Below are 21,209 nucleotides of genomic sequence, written 5' to 3' on the forward strand. Positions count from 1 at the left end.
GAAAGTACTAGAACACCCTGATGATCCTTAGCTTAGTACATGCTGGCTAAAAAGAAACACTTTCAGTTCTGTATCTTCATCAGTAGGTGGTGCTGGCCAACTGCAGATTTGTTAGGGCACTCTTTGGAGCAGTCTGCACCCTGGACTTAGAAACGTGTTAAGTGAGGAGGTCAAAGTTTCAACGTGATCCCAGCTCAGAACAGGAGCCCCGTTTTGCCCACACAATGATCTAGACTTCCTTGTGTATGAGGAAGTGCATTACCTGAACTGCTCAAACTTCTGACAACAGCCAGAAATGATGTTTACTGGTTCACAAAATTGGACAGGCTTGCATTGAAATACGGAAAACTGAGTCCACAGTTTTATGAATGGGAGATACCTGTACACAGAAGGACCTGTGACGATGTGGAAGTACACAGTTTCCCTCTTTGAGTCCCACCTTGAAGTGGAACAGCGAGGAAGGTTACAAGCATGATCCTTGTTTCCCTCCTCACCCAACACACCGACAGCTGATTCTTCTTCAGCTTTCAGCTGAAAACGTTTGGGTTTTTTTTTAAGTTGTTGGATGTGGCCTTTTAATAAGCATTATAATCATGTGGTGATCTGAAATGAGAAGTTGAAGAAAAGTACCGTTTATAGCAGAGTCTTTACGTGTTTTTTATGTTTCTTTTAACATCATTTACAATTAGAATTGAATGGTTAATAATCTCAATCTTCCTTTACGCAAATCTGTAAGTAAAATTAATGTTGATCTTTGCATGACCTCATGACCAATGTTGCCAACATTGCCATAAAGTGTAGCTTTACACTGGCAGGCGTTTCATTTGTTGCAGTCTCTGGTTTGAGGACTGGTGACTGGCATATGGTAAAATAAGTTAATGAGAGGAACTAGACGATAAATTGATCATGAATGGGCATACACTAGACATGCAATAGACATTAGCTCACTGTGGTTTTTCCAACTGAAGCGGAGCTGTGGAAGTCTGCAGGAGTCACATGTGCTTCAGAGTTGACTCAAATATCGCTAGGTCATTTTTCATAATATATATGTGCTTCCTTGATTTTTTCCTTCCTTTATTTTGGCTTTGAAAATTTATATAGTACAAGTAGAGTTTTTTGAAAAGGTGCAAGAATGTAACCCACAGCAGGAAACCAAAACTGAGGAGTGATTATTGCAGGCTGTTATCTTATAGTGCTTATAATTTAAGCGTAATGAACCATTTGTCTCAACATGTAAAACTTAACATCATTACCCAGGATTAAGTCCTGTTGCTTGATCTGGTTTATAATTTAATTCCTTTGGGAGTGTTTTAGAGGATGGTGTTTTAGATAAGTGCGTGCTGTTAATAACTCTTTAAATTGTATTAAAGGTGGCAAGTGTTATTTCTTGATTTACTTCCTGTAAATAAAGGAACTTCACAAGCATGGGAATTCCCCTTTAATTTTTTTAAATGCAGAATGATTAAATGGAATATTTTCATTGCCCAAGTTCTGGGCTGTTATATCTATACTGTATGCTGGGCTATTAAATAGAAACCTTATTACTGCCTCATCTTATGTGTGTGTGTATATGTATATATGTATAATCTGGGCTGTACGCTACGTACAATACAGTGCTGCATTTGGAATTATTTTGTTTCTGTACACTCATAGGAGATCTACAGGGAACGTAATGAGTAACTGTGGCTTGGAGATTGTTTTGGAAAAAAATTACAAAAGGCAGAGCCAAGCTCTTTGATGAGACGCCTGCATCGCAAAGCTCTTTGGGCAGCGAGGTCTCTGGTCGCGGTACGTTTTTAAGTTGCCTAAAGTACTGTTGAAGCAAACCTGATTTCTGTGATCTCATGTTTTCCAGACTGATTCAGAAGCTGGTGCAGGAGTGCGGACCGGCTCACAAACCATCCCGGCTCTTGGGGGTGTACCTGGCGTTTGGGTGTTGGTCCTGCCGAAGCCGTAGCTGCCGGTGAGGCAACCGCCAGCCGCAAAGCTGCCGTCCACGTGGACTGGTGCTGAAATCTCTCGTGCTGAAATCTCTCGCCCGGCCGCCGCCAGAGCCTCTCCAGTGAAACCTAGAGACATGGCAACAAACGGGACGAAAGTGGCGGACGGACAGATCTCCACTGAAGTTGATGCTTCAATCACCAACGACAAGCCTAAAACCTTGGTAGTAAAAGTGCAGAAGAAGAAGACGGATCTTCCAGACCGAGATACTTGGAAAGGAAAATTTGACTTTCTTATGTCCTGTGTAGGTTATGCCATTGGCTTAGGGAATGTATGGCGATTTCCATACCTTTGTGGCAAGAATGGTGGAGGTATGTTCGCTGTTTCATTCTTATGGCCGCTGAGCTATTGGTGTGTTAGAATTCACCATAAAAATTAATTATCAGTACAGCAGAACTTGGTTTTAAAAGCTTTTTCATCTGTCTAGATGCATAGGTGGTTTTTAGTTGGGGGCGGGGGGGAGGGGTGTTTCTGTTATTTGCTTTACACTTGTCCAGGAGGGTTGGAGCCATTTTGGAGTGTAGTGCTTTGAGGTCTGCCCTGGAGTTTATTCCAACTTCTAGTTGGCAGGTGCTCTTAAAAGACCATAAGGCATTAGAGCAGAACTAACGCACATTGCCCTCCAACTCTTCTTTTGGGTTGAGTTTCTGAGAGGATTGCTTGCGGCTTGTAATACTGACTCTGAGCTTACCATAAAAGGCTAACTTCAGCTGGAAAGCAGCCAGTTCTGGTTAAAACCTTTATGCTATCTGCATGCTCCTGTGACAGATGAAGGCAACAAAATTCACAGTCTTTTGGATTTTAGCTTTTTACTTAAACAGAAAATATTTAAATGATGAGGAGAGAGATATTTTCCCTTCTTGAGATACTGGCTCAGAAGTGTACATGTGCTTTCCACTAGCTTTTTTTTTTAAGTTACACTTAAGAGGAAAAGTGGGTTTCTTTTCATGTAGAATAGGGATGGAAACAGCGGAAACTCAGTAGTGTTTTTCCCCACTGTAACAGGCTTCCTTATTCCTTTTTAGGTGCATTCCTGATTCCCTATTTCCTTACTCTAATTTTTGCTGGAGTGCCACTGTTTCTTTTGGAGTGTTCCCTTGGTCAGTATACATCTATAGGAGGCCTTGGAGTGTGGAAGCTTGCTCCAATGTTCAAAGGTACAGTATGAATTTGGATTCCTTTCAATTTGTTTTCATGTTGCATGAAGTGACAGGGCAAGGACGTTTCCATATGCCTTCATATTATTATTTAAAATACAAATTTCTACAGAAAATAATAGTTTTCTGAGTAACTGGCAGTTTTGAAACATGCTAGGGTAGCAGTCATTCCCTGTTAAAAGTAGCAAGAGTTAGGCATTAGAATCTCACCAAACTTTTATTTTTTTAATTGAAAAAATTTTATTTTTTGCTAGGAACATACAAAGACTGTTCAAAATACCATATTAAATCTAGCAATATTTGTCTGAGCAGCTATGGAACTCTGTTCACAGCAATTTGGTAAACATTGTTTCTGTTTGAGGTCACAGAGCTTTGCATCTCCTGATGTGCTTTATTGAAGTTCAAAAGCCAGACACTTCAAAGATGGCAATTTCATGCTGGATTGCTTAGGAGAAGCTCACTCCATACTTAGATTTTTAGCTAGTTTGAGGTTTCTCATTGCTAGAATCTCAAGGTTTTAGTCTAGATTCTACAAAGACCTACAAACATCACAAACTGCTTTTCAACCTCTAATACCAAATCCTTTGACACGTAAGAGCTCCTGAGCTGACTTGTGGACCAGTAGAGAAGCAAGTTACACACTGAGTTATAAATTACTTCACACAGTAGGACTGACAATTAGCATAGGGTGAGGTAAAAGTTTGTTTAGAGTGGATTTTGTTCTAGGAAATTTTGTATTGGGAAAACCCAGAGACATGAAAATTGTTTCTCACAGAGAAGTATTTTAACCTTCCTCAAGTTCTGATGCTGGTAGGGGGCACAATGAAAAGTATAGGTCCCGCTTTGCATTATGCTGATTATTCTGAGCAATTCCTCCTGTCTAGTGTCATGTGGCAACTTGTCAAAAGCCTGAATATTTTAAAATACCCCAGAAGTCTCCATGGGGAGAAGAAGAGAAGGCATTCTCATTGTGGAACGCCTGACATTTCTTTCAGCTGAGCTGACATAATAGCATTATACTATGCATCAAGCACTTTGATCAGTGTAGTAAATGGCTAGCTGGTCTTAACTCCTAGTCAACTTGCATGTGGCTGCCAGAAGTTTCTGTGGGACTGCTGTTTCAGAGAATCAGCTGATTTAGCCCTTTCCCCTAGAAGTAAAAAATGCCTGTAAAATCTCAGCAGCAGCAGCAGTCACTGCTTACTGCAACACACAGAGAAGTGGACACTATGATTAAATTTATGGTTGACTGAACTATCGCTCAAATTAGTGACCTTTTTATAATGGTACTTCTAAAATTTTAACTTGGCTTCTACAGCATTCGGTAAATGGTATCTGCCTCATACATTGTATTTTTCCTTCTGAACTGCAGCTCTTCGACTCACACATATACAAATATTAATAAAAGTTACCTTCTTTCGTTTCTTCTTTCCTTTACAGGTGTGGGACTAGCTGCTGCAGTCCTTTCCTTTTGGCTAAATATTTACTACATTGTGATTATTTCGTGGGCCATATACTACCTGTATAATTCCTTTACCACTGTAAGTGGGGTGGGGGGTGGGATTGTTTGTTGAATGTAAAGCGAAGCGATATATAGGTAGCTGATTAATCTGACTGTAAAGGTGTGAGCTTAACAGAAAATGCATAGAAATCAATAGGATAAGCCATTTTTGACTAAAAGAGAACTATTTTGTAAAAATTCCTCCAAATTCTTTTTTTCTCCACGAGAAATGTAGAATAGAAAACTGTGAGGCAAATAGCTCCGTTCCAAGAATGTCAGTGGAGAAACATAAGAATAGGTTATTTTGGAGCCACAGGCTTCTCTTTCTTACTGACCTGTTTAAATTTCCTCATCTTAATCTTCAGAGCCACAGCTCTTTCATCTGTACCCTTTTAGTTTCACTTACTACCTGTCTCTGCCCTGTAACGGCAAGCGTGCCCGCTTGCTTCTCCGCGTACCTGCCAGGCAGTCGCAAGTCGTGCGTAGGCTTGGGACTCCTTGTCCTGGCAATGCCCACAGGCAGCCAGTCATGCCCCTGAGAAAAACTCTAGTGTCTAAGAGATTTATTTTTTCCTTCAACAGCAGCTACACAGATGTTAGCTCTTTGGGAAATAGTGTGATTGCAATGTGGTTTAATGGTGCAGGGGTTTATCAAAGAAATCCCCGTGGAATGGAAGGTCTGTGATTTGATTAGCTATGAACTTCCATTCTTTGTTATTTTTGCTTTGTTTTCTTTCCTTTTAACTTTATTTTTAGCTGTCTTCCCCCCCCCGCCCCCAAGGATGATTCATCAGCTGAGTAGGCCTTGTCTGATTTGTGGGTTTTGGCCATCTGAGGAAGCATTCTCACAGAAGTTTCAATAATTAATGCATTATTGTTCAATTGTTGTCCCTTCTACAAATTTTGTTCGTACTTGCTTGTTCTCAGTTCTAACGAATTGTCCCTTGACAAAGTTTGCATTAATGACTGTCTGGGAGTGACATGATCATTTCTTTTTTAGTTACCCTCAAAGTTGTTACGGATGTGAAAGGTCAGTCATAGTCTGGAAGCGGTGCACTGGTCCATATTAGTTGAATATTCATTTCTAATTCCCTTGAAGCCTCTTATCCTTGTATTTAAATATGCAGAACCCTGGCACAACATTTTCTGTGTGAGGATTTTTCCAAGATTTGCCATCAAAAGAATATCTAAGTTGTATCTAAATCAGATTCATTCTAGTGGATATCACGTATAAGCAGGTTCTGCTTCTCAGAACTTGTGAAAGATAACGTAATGGACACATGGAGAAAATGCATGGAGAGAATAGAAAGTTTACGTTTTTCTAATTGTCCCTTGACCCGAGGGGAAAATGGAAATCTCTGCTTAATAACCACCACGGCTTTATTACCGCTAGTACAAGAAGAGGTAGCAGGACCTCCAGGAGGTCCTTTCTGCTGCCCTTGTTTCTTGTAGCGCTCAATATATTCTCAACATGCCGAGAGGTGTATCAGACGCCAAAGCATTTGGGCCGATATATTGAAGAAAGGAAGAAATATTTTCACATCTGATTCACGCAACTGATAGGAAGTTAAATAACTTATGTGACAGACATGCACCCCAGGGAGATCAGTGCACTGCAGAACTCAAAGTATATTAGTTCTCCACTCAACTGTCATTTCTAGTAAAGAGAAAGATACCTGAGGTAAGGCTTACCTAAAAAGTGTTTGACTGTTTAGGTTTTTTTCTCTCTCTTTCTTAAATAGACTCTTCCTTGGAAACACTGTGAGAACCCGTGGAACACTGACCGCTGCTTCTCCAATTATACCATAGCAAACACCACCAACATGACAAGTGCCGTAGTCGAATTCTGGGAGTAAGCTGATAATTTTTCTCTATATCATTCCTGTGCATATGCAAGGATCAGCTTGTTATCATTCATATACTATCTTCTGAATTAGCTGTCAACTACACCATTCTGTTGGCTTATTCTAGACGCAACATGCACCAAATGACTGATGGATTGGAAAAACCAGGGCAAATCCGATGGCCGCTAGCAATTACTCTAGCAATTGCCTGGATTCTGGTGTATTTTTGTATCTGGAAGGGGGTAGGCTGGACCGGAAAGGTAAGATTATAAAGTACTGTAAATAACTTTTAATTAAAAATGCCCATTTTACTCAAATATTCTGAAAGTTCTTGAGGTAAGAGGTCCTGGGGACAGTTGTGCTGGAATAGCTCTGTGAAGCTTTTCATTTCTATCTTTCTTGAATTGATAGGGCACCATGTTTTTGAAAGAACTGGCTCCTCTGGAGCTAGGTCCGACCACATTCATAGATGGTGTGTTCACCTACAGACTTCTTGGGTTCGCCAGGTATAAAGTTGCCTAAAAATATGTCTGCTTGTTCCTGGGATAAATATTCTAGCTAGTTTGGCTAGCAGTAGAGCGAGGATGTGGTGTTTTGGCTTCAGTGAGAAGCATGCATTTATTGCACAGCTTTTCCGGGACTTAGATATGTAAGCGCGTGCTGAAGCTGTATTGCATATGTAGGAGCTGGTCCCTTTCCTTATGCTGAATGAGAGCCGGAGGTGGTTTTTGCCACAGACACGCATGCAAGCTCTGCTGCTTGGAGTCTGGCTGGTTTCAGACTGCAAAATAGAGTTTACTAAGGGATTAAAGGAAATTATTGATGGAAATTTCTCCAGGAATGAAAGGGCAACAACAGCATCTGACATTGGCATATACCTTTCCCTCTCCCCAAAATGGCAGGAAGAAATCTTGGGGAAATGCAAAGTCACGGCTGTGAGGCCAGGTGGCAACTGAAGGCTTAGGTTCTAAGACCTCAGGCCTGGTGTAGAGGACTAGGATTTTTTTCACACTGGAAGAATGAATTGTTAACTTTGGACAAGATCTTTATAACTGTGACCCACTTCAAGCTGCGTGTTGAACATGGCCTAGTTGAGGTCAGACCAAACAGTTTCATTTCTCCTGTCTGCAAAGAAGGTGGCAAAAATGGGCTGACAGTTTCTTTGGATTTTGACTTCATAGTGTCTTTTTTCTAAGGCTTTTGAAAAGGCAAGAGAGTAGGATCCTGTAGGGCAATTCTATCATAACACAGGTGAGGAGAGAGTGTTAAAATTACAAAAGCAGCTCGTTGAGAGCAGGATAATGTTGTTCTCCAAGCAGATGTTGTTCTCCAAGCAGGACAGGAGTACTAGAACTGCTTCAGGGAGCTCCCCTTGTTGAATACAAAAAAAAGAAAAGCATGAGCCCTCATGCAAATATATCCTAGTCTGCTAAATTCCACCTTCAGGAAAGTCAGCAACAGCCACCATGCCTTGTAGACATGGTGTTTAGGGAATTCTGCAGTAGGCGCTCCCCTTTCCTCACCAAGCCTTTCCATTGATCAATGTTTCAATTTTAAAGGTCAGCCTCAGTTGCTGCTAAAGTATTTTTCGGGAGCAAATATTTTCTGAAGTGTTAACAAGTAGACATCATTCTTCCTTCCACACTTACAATGTCTTGTTTCTTCACATCAGGTGGTATATTTCTCTGCTACTTACCCCTATGTTATGCTGCTTATCTTGTTCTTCCGTGGTGTAACACTGCCTGGAGCAAAGGAAGGCATTTTATTCTATATAACTCCCAACTTCAGTAAGCTTTCAGACTCTGAGGTAAATATTCAATCCTTGTGAACAAAAGTTTCACTACTAACTGTTCACCTTTCAGACATATGACCTGCTCCTCAAGTGCAGAAACAGATTTTAAAAAAAATTATTTCCTGCAATCAGGTTTGGCTGGATGCTGCCACACAGATTTTCTTCTCCTATGGTTTGGGTCTTGGTTCACTGATTGCCCTTGGAAGTTACAACCCTTTCCACAATAATGTTTACAGGTAAGCAGATGATCGCACATATTACAATGGCACTTTCCTGTCTTAGCTGGAGCTGGATTCTGTCTTTCTATGCACTATATCATTGAAATAAAGTGTAGTCTCTGATGAGTAAGAATGAGATGTGTAAGTGCATTTACACTAATGGGAAAGACAGTGTGACTTGTCCAGGCGTGAAATGGAACCCAAACTATGAAATCCTAAATCATGAAATCTTTTCACAGGAAAAAAATACTGATGAACAGCAGCATCGCTTTACCTGCTGCTTAAAGCACCTTACCTTTATTTCAGGGACTCCATCATAGTGTGCTGCATAAACTCATGCACAAGCATGTTTGCTGGCTTTGTCATCTTCTCCATCGTTGGATTCATGGCTAATGTCACAAAGAGGCCTATTGCCGATGTTGCAGCATCAGGTACCCGATATATTTTTCTCTAAGTTGTTCAGTGGCATCAGTTAGTTTTTGTTCGTACGTTGCATCCAATTGCTTCATGTAGTTGTTCAAAATCCCTCCCTCAAAAGGTCCCTCAGCCCCTGTCATTTCAGTCGCCCTTACCGACGGCAAAAGGGAGAGCATTGTTTCAAACCTCTCGAGGCAGCACCAGCAGAATGACTTCACGTCGAGCAGGCTGCCTGCCTGCCTGCCTGCCTAGCGCGCGCTCAAACCTCTGGTGCGCGAAGCGGTCAGCCAGGGATGCGTCGTGGGCTGACGCAATGAATGCTAACGAACGCTACGTACCGGGGAATGCATTTACAAGAGGTGGCAGCTCAGTTTGCTGCTTCAGTGCTTTGCTGTGACATCAGGTTATGAGCCTCTTGCTACTGAAATTCTTCAGAGCAAACTGAAAGGAGGAATGATGGTCATTAGGTTTTTGGAGCCTACCTTCCTGAACTCAGGTTTTTAAATCCCTTTTACTGTTTCCTGATGTTAAGCCCTTTGAGGCAGATCCGTTTCTCACCTGTTCAGACCTACAGCTATCAGCCAGTTTCATGGGACCCTTTATTATGAAAGTTGTTTTACTTGGGGCAGTAAGATGTCCATGGAAGAATTCTGCTAGTCTTTGCAGTTCGTTGTCTTGTCTTCCAGATGAAAAAGCTTAAAGTAGCAGAGCAGATGGCTGCCCTAACCCAGCTGGTGTACCAGATACTTATTTAGCGGTTCTGGCCACAGGGAGGGATCCGATAACTGAAAGCCTGGTTGCAAGTCACTGGTGGACAAAATACATCTTACTATACTAGCAAACATATCCCATTGTTGAAATATTTCCTTAGTTAGAAAAGTAGAGAATTTAGGCCCTAAAAATAATCTTCAATAAAGTAAACCTACAAAGAAATTAGGAAAAGAAATTATGATGGCGTACGCTGTTGTCAAAAAATGCTCTGGAAAGTCAGTGGTGTGTGAAATGAGCTGCTTGGATTTATGTATTTGATGCAGATATAACTATATAAAGACTACACCTGCAAACAGAGCAATGTTTTTATATCGTATTAAGCTCCTAAGTACATTTTAAGGTACCTAAGATAATAGACTTCTGAAAGAAGCACGTGACCTCCTGTGGCCACTAATTGTGAAGGATATTTGGAAATTTGACCTTTTAATTAAGGCTTCTATTCCTCCTAGCAAGCTCAGAAACTTCTGCTTTATTTTAGCACCCTGAGACATGTTGTTTTGCAATCTTTTATCTCTGTAAAACAAACTAGTATTAAAAGCTGTAGCTGCATTTTGGTGGAATGTGTGGCAGGGTTAAATTAAGAACATATGTATCGTAAGTTTATTTTGCTTTTACTACTGCCTTTTGGGAGGCATTCCAGTCGTACCTGCTATTGCTAGCAAATAATCGTTTCAAAGTCTGCATTGCATTTACTTTGACAGTCCCGGTGTCTAACGCCAAACCTTGCTTCGCTGGTTTGAAAGCTATACATGTCCAACCAATTGTCAGGGACAGACGTACTTTTAGCGAAAACTGAAAAATCAGACACCCCCGTTAGGTGAGGCACACTAATTTTATTCCTGTGATTATTTAGTTTGCTACAGGTTTCCCTCTTAACTTGACATCAGCTGGCTTCCGGCTACACTATGACAATGAAAAAGCTCCTTTTTTCATAAGAATCTATATTCTTCTTCCAACACTATGCCCCCATCAGCAGTTAGTAGGAGCACAAATGAACAAGTTCACCTGTTCACAACTACACAGTTCACTGAAATGTGTATTTTAAGATAATGGAATGGAATAGCAAATGGGAATCTTATAAATGCTGGGAAGTGTCGTCTTCATTTCTGAGCTGTCTTTGTTTCTCTTCTGAACTACTTGGTGCAAAGCAGAAGATTACACCTATCAGTAACTGCTTGAGAGGGAGAGAAAGCTTATTGGTACCTGAAGATGTAATCCTAGCCCAGGGTAACATTCCCGGTCTTTGCTATACAAAGGTGTCTCTCAGGAGCAGCTTCTGAACTGCACCTAGTATTTTGCTTGCTTGCTTGCTTGGGTTTGGGGGTTTTGTTTGTTTGTTTTTTGTTTCGGTTGGTTCAATTTAAAAGCAAGATACATGCACTGACGTCTGGGCCAGTGAACACTGATTAAGCTGAAATCCCTGGTCAGATGCTGCATCCATGGCTGAGTCATTCAAATGAACCTAAAACCTATGCATCAACAGGAGCAAATAATCCCAGCACCCAATCAGTCACACTGACATTTTCTCTCCTGTTTCTCCTACCAGGCCCTGGACTGGCATTTCTAGCTTATCCAGAAGCAGTGACACAGTTACCGATTTCTCCTTTGTGGGCAATACTGTTCTTCTCCATGTTGCTTATGCTTGGAATTGACAGTCAGGTAAAACCAGTGTGAAAATTAATACCGAAGACAAATTTTCTGGAAGCGTATGGTACAAGGCTGGCCTGGCTCTCTGCGCTCTGCGCTGCCAGCTCTTAGTGGTGCAGAATGGTTTCTGGAATAATCAGATAAAGAGCAGGAGAGGAAAGACTACGAGGTTCAAGGGAGCCTGGGATAGTAAAAAAGCTGATACTGAGACACTTTTGCTTTTTCACAAACTGTTGGAAGCATAAACAAAACGTGCAGAAAATTTATTTATTATTTTTGCAGACAAAAGGAACTGTCTTTGAAATCTTAACCATTCAATCACAATATTAAAAGTACATTTGCCATGTTCATCAATGTAGGAGACACTGGGATATGCGTTACGAGATTTAGATGCCCCAAGTATTTCTGAAAGGCAACTTCAGAACTTGCTGCATGGAGCAAAAAGATGCAGCACACATTTCATCTTAAGCAGATACATGTCAGGAGCAAATTGAGGAGGCGGTAGGCTCATTACTGAGGATGTTCTGCATCTCGGTGTGTTCTGAAATCACTTCCCAATGGTAGGGATCAAGATTTTAGGGGTTCAGCCTTAGCTAAGAGTTATAGATGGTATCTGACAACTGGAAATGAATGGGCAGGCACAACCTTGAGGGTCTGCAAATCCAAATAAGATATTATCCAGAGTTACTGTCTAGATTAAATAATGAAATAATTGCCATGCAGTCATTAAAAAAATGTTTCTTGCAAAATAAACAAAAAGCACACGGATCAAGAAAAAAGCACTTTACATGGTACAAAGGCCTATGGCCAACAAAAGCATCCATTAATCAGTGGTAATTTTAATACAGATAGCAACTACATTGTAAGCACTGAAGCAAGCAACTGGCTTATTTTGTTCAGCCTACTTTGAGGACTTTGTCAGGGAAGCCTGTTCTGCCTGCTGAAATGTTTGGTCATTTTGTGTGTGACCAGTCGTAGGCAGATGTGTTCGTCTAGTTGCAGTAGTAGCAGTTGTCAAACCAGCACCTCACAGTTATTAGCACAGTCTTCAGAGCACAAAAAGGAAAATGAGAATTACTAACTTAGTACTGCCTTAGTCTTTCAGTAGTGAAAATCCGTCATTTTCTATAAATCCAAGTCGACTTCAGCCTGTGAACCAAAATACAAAAAGACCGAGAGGGCATTTTATCCTGAAACATGAAAGGAAGCTGAAAATTTATGTTTTCTATTTCTTTGTTTTTCAGTAAGCTTCAGGCTTGACATTAAAACCTATTGCTCAATCTGGGGGGAAACTACTGTGAAATTAATTGGGTCAAAAATATTCTTGAAAGAACTTGTCTCTAGGCAACTAACAGCTGAGGAAGGTAGTCTAATATTATTAAAAAGAATATGTATCTACAGGCTGTCATGCTTTCTTCATTTTCTATCTGTCAGTGACACATTTCATACGCTCCAATTTATAGGAACTGTAACTACTGGTTAAATTCTGATTGCACTGCTGGAAATGAATAAAACTTTACATACATTGTTTATCATTATTTCAGCTATCATAATGATAACGTTTATTTTGAATACATACATAGAGGAAAAAATCTGAAATATGGCCATGCTTTCCATTTGGAGGACCACAGCCTCAGCAAAAATCTTTCCTGGGCATACAAAAAGTATTGGATTTATTACATGTGAGAATCAATCTTGTGTCTTTAACCTTCACCCTGAAGCACTAATCTGATTAGACTTTTTGTGCCTATTGGCTTTCGTGTATGTGAGTAAAGGACTCCTTACTCACAGTAAAGCTCTGAAAAAATAAAAAGTGAAGGATGGAGGGGTTGAAGCCTTCAACTGTAGGCGTATCGTCTTGTATGACAAGAAGGAGCCCTTTATGTTCATAAAGCGCAAGCTGTACTTCATAGTTTGGAATTTTGAGTGTGTTTCTAGCTGGAAATCTTGCACAGATCTTTTTAGACAGAAACAAGACTATTCAGAAGCACTGCTTCCACTGAAGTCAAGTGACTTTTCATTCATCATTTAATGGATGCAGCCTTAGGCCAGTGCTGGGTACTATTGAAAATTCCTCCCCCCCGCCCCCCCAGACGTAATCCTGCTGTTGTAGCGCATTGCATTGTATTTTATTTCTAACTTTACTTGCAGTTCTGCACTGTGGAAGGATTCATAACAGCTTTGGTGGATGAATTTCCAAAGTTACTGCGCAATCGGAGAGAAATCTTCATTGCTGTTGTTTGCATTGTTTCCTATCTGATAGGGCTGTCCAATATTACTCAGGTATGTTCTGTGGAAGAATGTGATCTCGTGTCTGACATACAGCATCTGTTTTATTTCTCCCTTCCCCGGCTCCAACCAGGAGTCATTGCAAACCATTAAAGCGGCAGAGATCTGTCATCAACACTATCTAAAGACTTCAGGCAGCAGACTTTACCTTGTAAGTGTAAAATGGTTGTCGTCCACGGATGCAGTTTGTCCTACTTCATGGTTCAGGTGACAAGAAGATACACAGCTGTCCTACAGCCCAGGAAGTGGTAGCTAGGGATGTTCTCTGTTGCTTCCTGTGATCTACTAGATTGCAAACTATTTCAGGGAAATGATTGAATTATTGAACAAAAAGGAGTAAAGCAAAATCAAACTCGTTAATTGAATTCCAGCAGTAAACTAATCTTTGTCAGTATTGAACTCAAGCATTATAAGACTTTAACCTGGTAACTTTAATTTACTTGAGTATGTCCCTAGCCTATTCGCCACTGTTAGTTTGTAGCCTGCATTTTAATCTGTCTTGAAACTGGAGTCCTTACTATTTATTTTAACACTTCCTTCTTATATGTTTTAGGGTGGAATTTATGTGTTTAAGCTTTTTGACTACTACTCCGCCAGTGGAATGAGTCTCTTGTTCCTTGTATTCTTTGAGTGCATCTCGATATCTTGGTGCTATGGTAAACAAAATGTTTTTATTTTTTCCGTAAGTTTTGCACATCATAAAGATACTTCATCTACTGATCTGTTCTGTTGTGTGTGCACGTGCTGAGGGTGGAGCTGACAGTGGCCTTGTTTTGTATGCGTGTGATTACACCGAGGACTCAAAGTTGGCTTGTGGAAGGTATTTGTGCCTGTTTGAAACACCCTATGTGCGAGCCTGGAAGTCAGTAGATGCTAAGCACTTCAGGAATACTAAATAGGTCACATCTCCTGCTTTTTTTTCCCATCCCCCTTCCTTGGAAAGCTGAACCTTCAAAGGCGTGAGGTACTGCTGTTCTCAACATAGTGACTTGGGTCTTTTGGACTTGGTAATGCTTCGTTTCCAGAAGTGACTCTGTCCCTCCAGGGTCTTGCAGTGAGAGCCAGGCTCCTTGGCCAGTTGTGTCTTGCATAACTGCCCTACAATATCGAGAAGTCTGGCCTGACGAGCTCTGGGAATATGTAACATATTCTTGCCAGTGTATTTGTGCATTTGACCTTAGTTCTGTGTTGGCTAGTCCAAGGACCTACTCCCACCATTACTAAGGCACTTCAGCTTATATTACAAAACTGATTCAGAGATAGATAACTGGAGTCTTTCTGCTGTCTTTTAATGGGCTTAAGAGGATGGAACAGCATTTTATAGGGGGGAGATACTGCATATGAAATCAGCAAACGCGAATGGAAAAATACACCAGCTAAATAATGAAGAAATACAATACAAAGTTATAACTAATACGATAGACACGCCTACCAGCACTCCATCATCTTCTAAAAGGTAACAGCAGCAGCAGCAGCAGGGCTACTTTTTGATTCCATATGCAGTTCTGTGTGTATGTGGTGCGCATATATCCACACAGAGTGAAGCTGGTTAACGCTAGGATGGATTTTTTTTTTAAATTTAATTTGTAAAATATCATTCTAAATCTCTCGCTCTAAGAAGAGAGTTGACATGAACCCAGGGTGATTTATCGCGTCTGACCTTCAGATGTACAGACCTCCTCAGCCTTCCCATGGGAATGTTTGCTGGTTGCTAATTAAATAATTATGATGTGGAAGAATGAGAGCAAATTATTCATCGTGCTTCTCAGTTTGCACAATACTTTCCCATTCAGATAGGTGAAAAGTTATGTTGGGGTCTCTATATAGAACTTCCAAATCTACCTCATCGTTTATGACAGCGTCTCTGAAAACCACTGAGCTTTCAACTGAATCTGCTCTCTGATACGTTTCTCTACCATTTCTTATTTCTATATTTAGGTGTTAACAGATTTTATGACAACATCCAAGAGATGGTGGGATACAGACCCTGCATCTGGTGGAAACTCTGCTGGTCATTTTTCACTCCTATCATTGTGGCAGTAAGGAACAAACTTTTATTATATGATTCATAGGATGTAAATGAGGTGTCCTATGTACTACAACGTTGTCATTTCCACCCCCAAAGGTTCATATTAACTCTGACCTCATTCCTTTTTTAATGATTTGAGCAACTCCGTTGAAGGCAATATGCAAAAACCAGTGTCATAAGAGGAAGCCTAAGAAAAGAAGCCTTGCGCAATTTCAAGATTTGTATTAGTCCTCTGGAAACGGTAACTAGTCGAGAGCTTGACAGGCAGAGACAGAAAACTGTATGAAACAAGTTTTGACCATTTCTTGTCTTCTAGATAAAATTTAGCAATCTCTCTAAAGTTTAAGTTTACCATATACACAAAAGTGCCCACATTTTGTGAACTGAATTCTTTCACAGGCACTAGTCTGGTAACAGGATTATAAACTGATGTTGTTCTCCCATGGGATTCTGCGGCATGTATTACCCAGTTTATACTACGTTGCTACCGTTTTTTCTGGCAAACTTTGCATGGATTTTGTGCACTGGTGACCATAGTACAGACTTTTCCCGATTCTGAACTCTATCCAGTTAAGCCCATACGGTACCTTTTGAAATAATAAGCAAAGGAACGTAAATTTACTACACATAACGTAGGCAACCCAAATGCAATATAAAAAGCTGTAATTGAGTACACACTATTACACATGACACAATACTACTCACTTACTACTATTTCTCTGATATTCCCATATAGGTGGCCATAGAAAAGCAAACGGCATTAGTGCTGTTTAGAGGGGCACAGAAATGTGTTTGTATTGAGGGTCCCTTGATTCACCTCTGCCCAGATGAAGGCAACTTCCGTTTTTCTGAAATCAAGTGTGTTCAGGAAGGCATAAAAAAATGCATTTTGTTTATTTTAGTGGTGTAGTAGGAAGATCGCCAACACTGTATGTAAAACTTACCAGATTTTTCCTGTCTTGTAAAGTCTTCAACAGACTTTGTTGCCCAGTGTAAGTTCAGAGGTGGCGATGATGTGTTAATCTGCCTCTCTGCATTCTCCTCTCCGGGAATATGTTCTGCACGAGGCCTGAACCTGGGATCAGAATGAGCTTCCTTCTTTGCCGGTTCAGTTTAGCAGGTTTCCCTGATGCAGGCTGGTTTTAGACATCTGAAACAGGCCAGGATAGGAGTCTTCCTTGGGAACTTAAAGGAAAAAACACTATGTTTGCAGGTCATCTGTTTGAAAACAACACAATCAGTGCTGCTGGTCAATGGTACTGTATACGTGTGTATACGCAGGTATTATTTCCCAGGACCCCCATCTTTCCCAATAGCCCCCTTCCCTCTGATTTTTGTGCAGGTTATCTGAGGACTCCGCTAGTACCAGTGGATTCCCCGTACCAGCATACCTGGATAATCTGAGATGCAGGTTATGTATGTGAAAATATAGTGTTAAATTGAATCATTAAGATTGATTTTGGTAAGAAGCTTCTTGGGAAACTACCTCCTCGTCTCTTGTTATTGAAAAATTCAAAGTGCTTTTTGAATTTCCTAGGATAGGATCCGTTGTACAGACAAATCTGTAGCCGCTTACTGAAGCGCAGCTCCCATTCCTACTGCCCTCATTGTCCATTATGAGTTTGTTCAGAGGATCTGAACAGTATCAAAGCCTCTGGGCCAAGCACCCTTAGGTGGTGGCATTAGAGAGGTCAGTGCAGAGCCAGGCTTTAAAGAACATTTCTTACTCAGGGCCTCTAGGAGTGTGTTGCTGGCCAGTACGGTAGAGCTGTACAGAGGGTATTATTCCAATAAGAAAGTCAGTGGAAACAAACAAACAACTTCACGATTTCACAGTTTTAGTTCCATTATTTACGCTGTGCCACGCTAGAGATTAAGCTAGCGGGAACTCGCTCAGTGCAGTGTGCTGATGTTTGCCTGTTTTCTGCAACATCCACAAGCCTGTGCCCGGCGGCCATCACCAGGGACCAAAGGAACCCTTTTCTCCTTGCCTGGATGTAAAGGCAGGCTTGAGGTCCAAGTCAATCCAGAAAAAACTCTTGAACACAGAAAACTCTGCAAATCTTATCCAAATCTTCTTTTTCCGCTGTATTTTGCAGGGAGTATTTATCTTCAGTGCTGTCCAAATGACTCCGCTCACAATGGGAAGTTACGTTTTCCCAAAATGGGGCCAAGGGGTTGGCTGGTTCATGGCTTTGTCTTCTATGGTGCTGATCCCAGGCTATATGGCATATATGTTTCTAACCCTGAAAGGCTCCTTAAAACAGGTAAGTCTCCCCTCTTTTTTTTTTTTTTTTTTCCCTCTCCTCCTTTTTCCTGGCTGCATGATTTCATCTTGGGAGACCTGTGCACACCGATTGCTGGGCAGTAGTTATTTTCTACTCCATCTTTCCTGGGGCCTCACTTGCTTAGCCCAGTTATTTTGCATAAAGCTGCAAAAACTAAAAACAAGTACCAAACAGACAAAAGACAAGCCCCGTGTCTGTACCATCTGTTGTTAAACATAATTCACCACATTAAATGTGGTCCTTACCTCTGGGCTTTGGCAGTTGCAGACACTTTGCATCCCAGCTCCTTACACCTAGAAAACAAAGTAGCAGTTCACAAAAGATGTAAATTTGTCCTTATTAACGCAAGACATACTGTCATGTATCGAGGCAGGCGATGCTCTAAGGAACTAGAATCAAACCCTTAGGACTAAACCCACGTAACTCTTGGTTTCCATGAGTCTGCGCACAGTGACCCCGATTAGCATCCCCCTGCAACATGAGCAAAGACCTGAGCTCCTGTTCTGTGTTACACCCATTCTAAGGGACAACGGTGCCCTTGTTCTGCTGCAGCCGAGAGAAAGTACCTGTAAAATCACCTGTAAAATGCTGCACTTCCCTTTAGTCTTTATTTAAGGGATTTCTGTGGACAGTTACTTCATGAAGAACATTAGAGGCTCTTTTCTCATTGCGCTGTGTTCTTTCTTAGCCTCTCCCTGATTCCTTATTCCATTTGCTACAAGATGACGCTTCCCGTGCGAGGGAGGCATTGTACGGTGTAAATCCATTTTAAGGTCCTCTGAGAAATGTTGCTCAAGGAGTGTGAAATGTTAGTGAGGTTACTGACCGCTATGCTGTTCAGCAATCACGTACAATTGCCGTACTTAATTTATTTTTGATCTGGGCGCATCCTCAGTTTTCCCTCTGCAGGCTATAATCTCCTCCTGCGTGTAACAGACACTTCTTCAACACAAGTACTGAAACACGCATCTCTGTCCTCTATGACTGTGGGAACCAAAGACTGTCAAAATGAATTTGTCAGAACTTCTGGAATATTCTAAAATCAGCTGACAGAGACAGATGATCTTAAGCAGAATTGACGAGTAATGCCTCATGAATTGCTCAGATCTTGATCCAAATATTTGTCTTCAGCAAATTTTAAAAGACTCTGTGGTGCTTCAGAGAAGTCTACCAAAAAATTTTTTGTTTGTTTCCCCCTCCGGCTTGTTCTTAACTCCTACCTTTTCAGTATCTTTCCCTTGGTCTTATGGAAACATTTCTCTGCAAATGGAGAACTGTTGCTCTAAAATACAGCTGCTTCTTGGGCAGAGTTGTATAAAACCACAGTAAAAGTTCCTCATCTCAGTCTTGCTGTGGAATAAGGTCTCATTTTTGAAAGCGTTGACAAACGCTCATTAGATAAGAGGAGAAGCCCACACCACTCACAGGCTTTGAGGATCCAACCTGGGCTCTCTTTCTCAATACGAATGGGAGCTAGGGTTGTAGTTTAGCCCCAGCCAGCAACCAAGAACCACATTGCCGCTTGCTCGCCTCCCCCAACCTGGGTGGGATGGGGGACAGAATCAGAAAAAAGCCTCGCAGGTTCAGATAAAAACACTTGCATAGGACAGCAAAGGCAGATGAAATAATAGTAATAATAATGGGATATACAAGAACAAGTGACGCACAATGCAGCAGTTGCTCACCACCCGGCGATCCATAGCCCGTCCCCGAGCAGCGATTCCTGCCCCCCGGCCAGCTCCCATTTATATACCGAGCACGACGTTCTCTGGTAGGGAATATCCTTCGGCCAGGCTGGGTCAGCTCTCCTGGCCGTGCCCCCTCCCAGCTCCTCGCGCACCTCCCCGCTGGCCAAGCTGAAAGTCCTTGACTTGGTATGAGCACGACAACTGCTCAGCAACAGCTACAAACGTCGGTGTGTTACCCACGTTATTCTCAGCCTAAATCCAAAACACAGCACTATACCAGCTACTAGGAAGAAAATTGACTCTGCCCCAGCCAAAACCAGGACAGCTAGGCAGATAAGCTTCATGAACGGAGAATGCAAAGGGACTAGGAAAGACAAAAGCGAAATAAACCGATTTTGAATACAAGCCTACTTTACCTGTTGTATCCTTGGAGGTAGTTAACTCCCAGAAGCTGCAGCCAATACTCCTTCTGCTCCCTGGGGAGGTCACCATCCCATCTGAGACCCAGCTCCACGTCCCCGCTGCCCACTGCACGGCAGCAGCCTCTCCCCGCCTGCCCCGCGCCGCGCTCGCTCTGAGGAGCGTTTCCCTAGGCGTGCTCCGTGGTTAACGCCTGGCAGCAGCTACCATCCTGCATGCGGTCTTTCACCTCCTACTGTCACGTTCACAACACAGCTAAAACTGGTTTTAGTACCCGCGACTTACTGCCTTTTTTGGCTCTTGGGAGATAGACAGAATTTTTCATTTTCGCTCCAATGCTTAGGCAGAACTGTTCAGGATTGCCGGGGGTGGGGGGGGTGGTTTTTTAGAAACAGTTTTTTGACTGCTTCACATTTGTTGTTGTTCTTTTCTTTAAACAGCGTATCCAAGTAATGATTCAGCCAAGTGAAGACATCACCCATCCTGAAAATGGGCCAGACCAGGCCCAACAGAGCAACTCTGCCAACAAAGAAGCCTACATCTAAACTTCTGTGTTGTAAAAGTACCAATACTACTCCAGAAAAACAAAAAAATATGGTTGAATATGACCACAAATTCATGTCTGAGAATATAATTACCTACCTCTAGTGGCAAAAAAAAAACAAAAACAAACCTAAAAAAAGAAAAAAGGTCATCTCCACTATAAGGGAATCGCCATGGGTATGATCCTGCCATTGCGCGAGCTCAGATGTTGACAGTGTTTTGTGTTCTCTGGCAATCCACAGACTGTTAATGTTTTTATCCTTTCACAATAATAGTTGCATATCTTGGAATTTGTAAATTGATGTGCCAAGACCTTTTTAATCTACCTTTTAGCACGACTATTTGAAGTTTTGTGCTGCTGATTTTTAGTAGTTTCTCAATATTTCTTACCGCTGAATCCCAAGACTGTTATTTCTGACTTTGCAGGAGTAAAATTAAGTTTGGAATTGTTTTGTACAAAAGAATGAAGTATTTTGTAAACAAGTGATTTCCAGTGAAAAAGTCTGCCCTTAAAATTTGCTCCAGTTGAGGCCAGTTGAGGGGGGAAGAAGAGACTTCCTTCAGTTAACAGTAGACACAGCCTTTATAAACATTCCGAGTGCAA

At 41.5% G+C, this 21,209-nt stretch overlaps 1 protein-coding gene across 1 annotated transcript; it reads left to right on the plus strand.

Moving 5' to 3' along the window:
• Positions 1 to 1,963: 1,963 nt before the first annotated feature.
• Positions 1,964 to 20,724, plus strand: LOC104619434 (sodium- and chloride-dependent GABA transporter 1). The gene is made up of 14 exons (XM_010285315.1): positions 1,964 to 2,312; positions 3,027 to 3,158; positions 4,599 to 4,699; positions 6,402 to 6,511; positions 6,631 to 6,763; positions 8,176 to 8,310; positions 8,428 to 8,531; positions 8,820 to 8,944; positions 11,248 to 11,360; positions 13,500 to 13,631; positions 14,191 to 14,293; positions 15,576 to 15,676; positions 17,766 to 17,933; positions 20,503 to 20,724. The coding sequence occupies exons 1-14, from the start codon at positions 2,078 to 2,080 to the stop codon at positions 20,605 to 20,607; spliced, it is 1,797 nt and encodes a 598-aa protein (XP_010283617.1). The 5' UTR covers positions 1,964 to 2,077; the 3' UTR covers positions 20,608 to 20,724.
• The last annotated feature ends 485 nt before the right edge of the window (positions 20,725 to 21,209 follow it).

Source organism: Phaethon lepturus, unplaced genomic scaffold (assembly GCF_000687285.1).
Source record: "Phaethon lepturus isolate BGI_N335 unplaced genomic scaffold, ASM68728v1 scaffold4354, whole genome shotgun sequence".
NCBI lineage: Eukaryota > Metazoa > Chordata > Aves > Phaethontiformes > Phaethontidae > Phaethon > Phaethon lepturus.

Excerpts from the sequence above, each read along its gene's own strand:
- LOC104619434 (XM_010285315.1), top strand. The coding sequence starts at position 2,078 with ATGGCAACAAACGGGACGAAAGTGGCGGACGGACAGATCTCCACTGAA. Across the intron at positions 4,700-6,401 it reads TGTATAATTCCTTTACCACT|ACTCTTCCTTGGAAACACTG; the intron begins GTAAGTGGGGTG and ends TTTCTTAAATAG. Across the intron at positions 15,677-17,765 it reads TCACTCCTATCATTGTGGCA|GGAGTATTTATCTTCAGTGC; the intron begins GTAAGGAACAAA and ends TGTATTTTGCAG.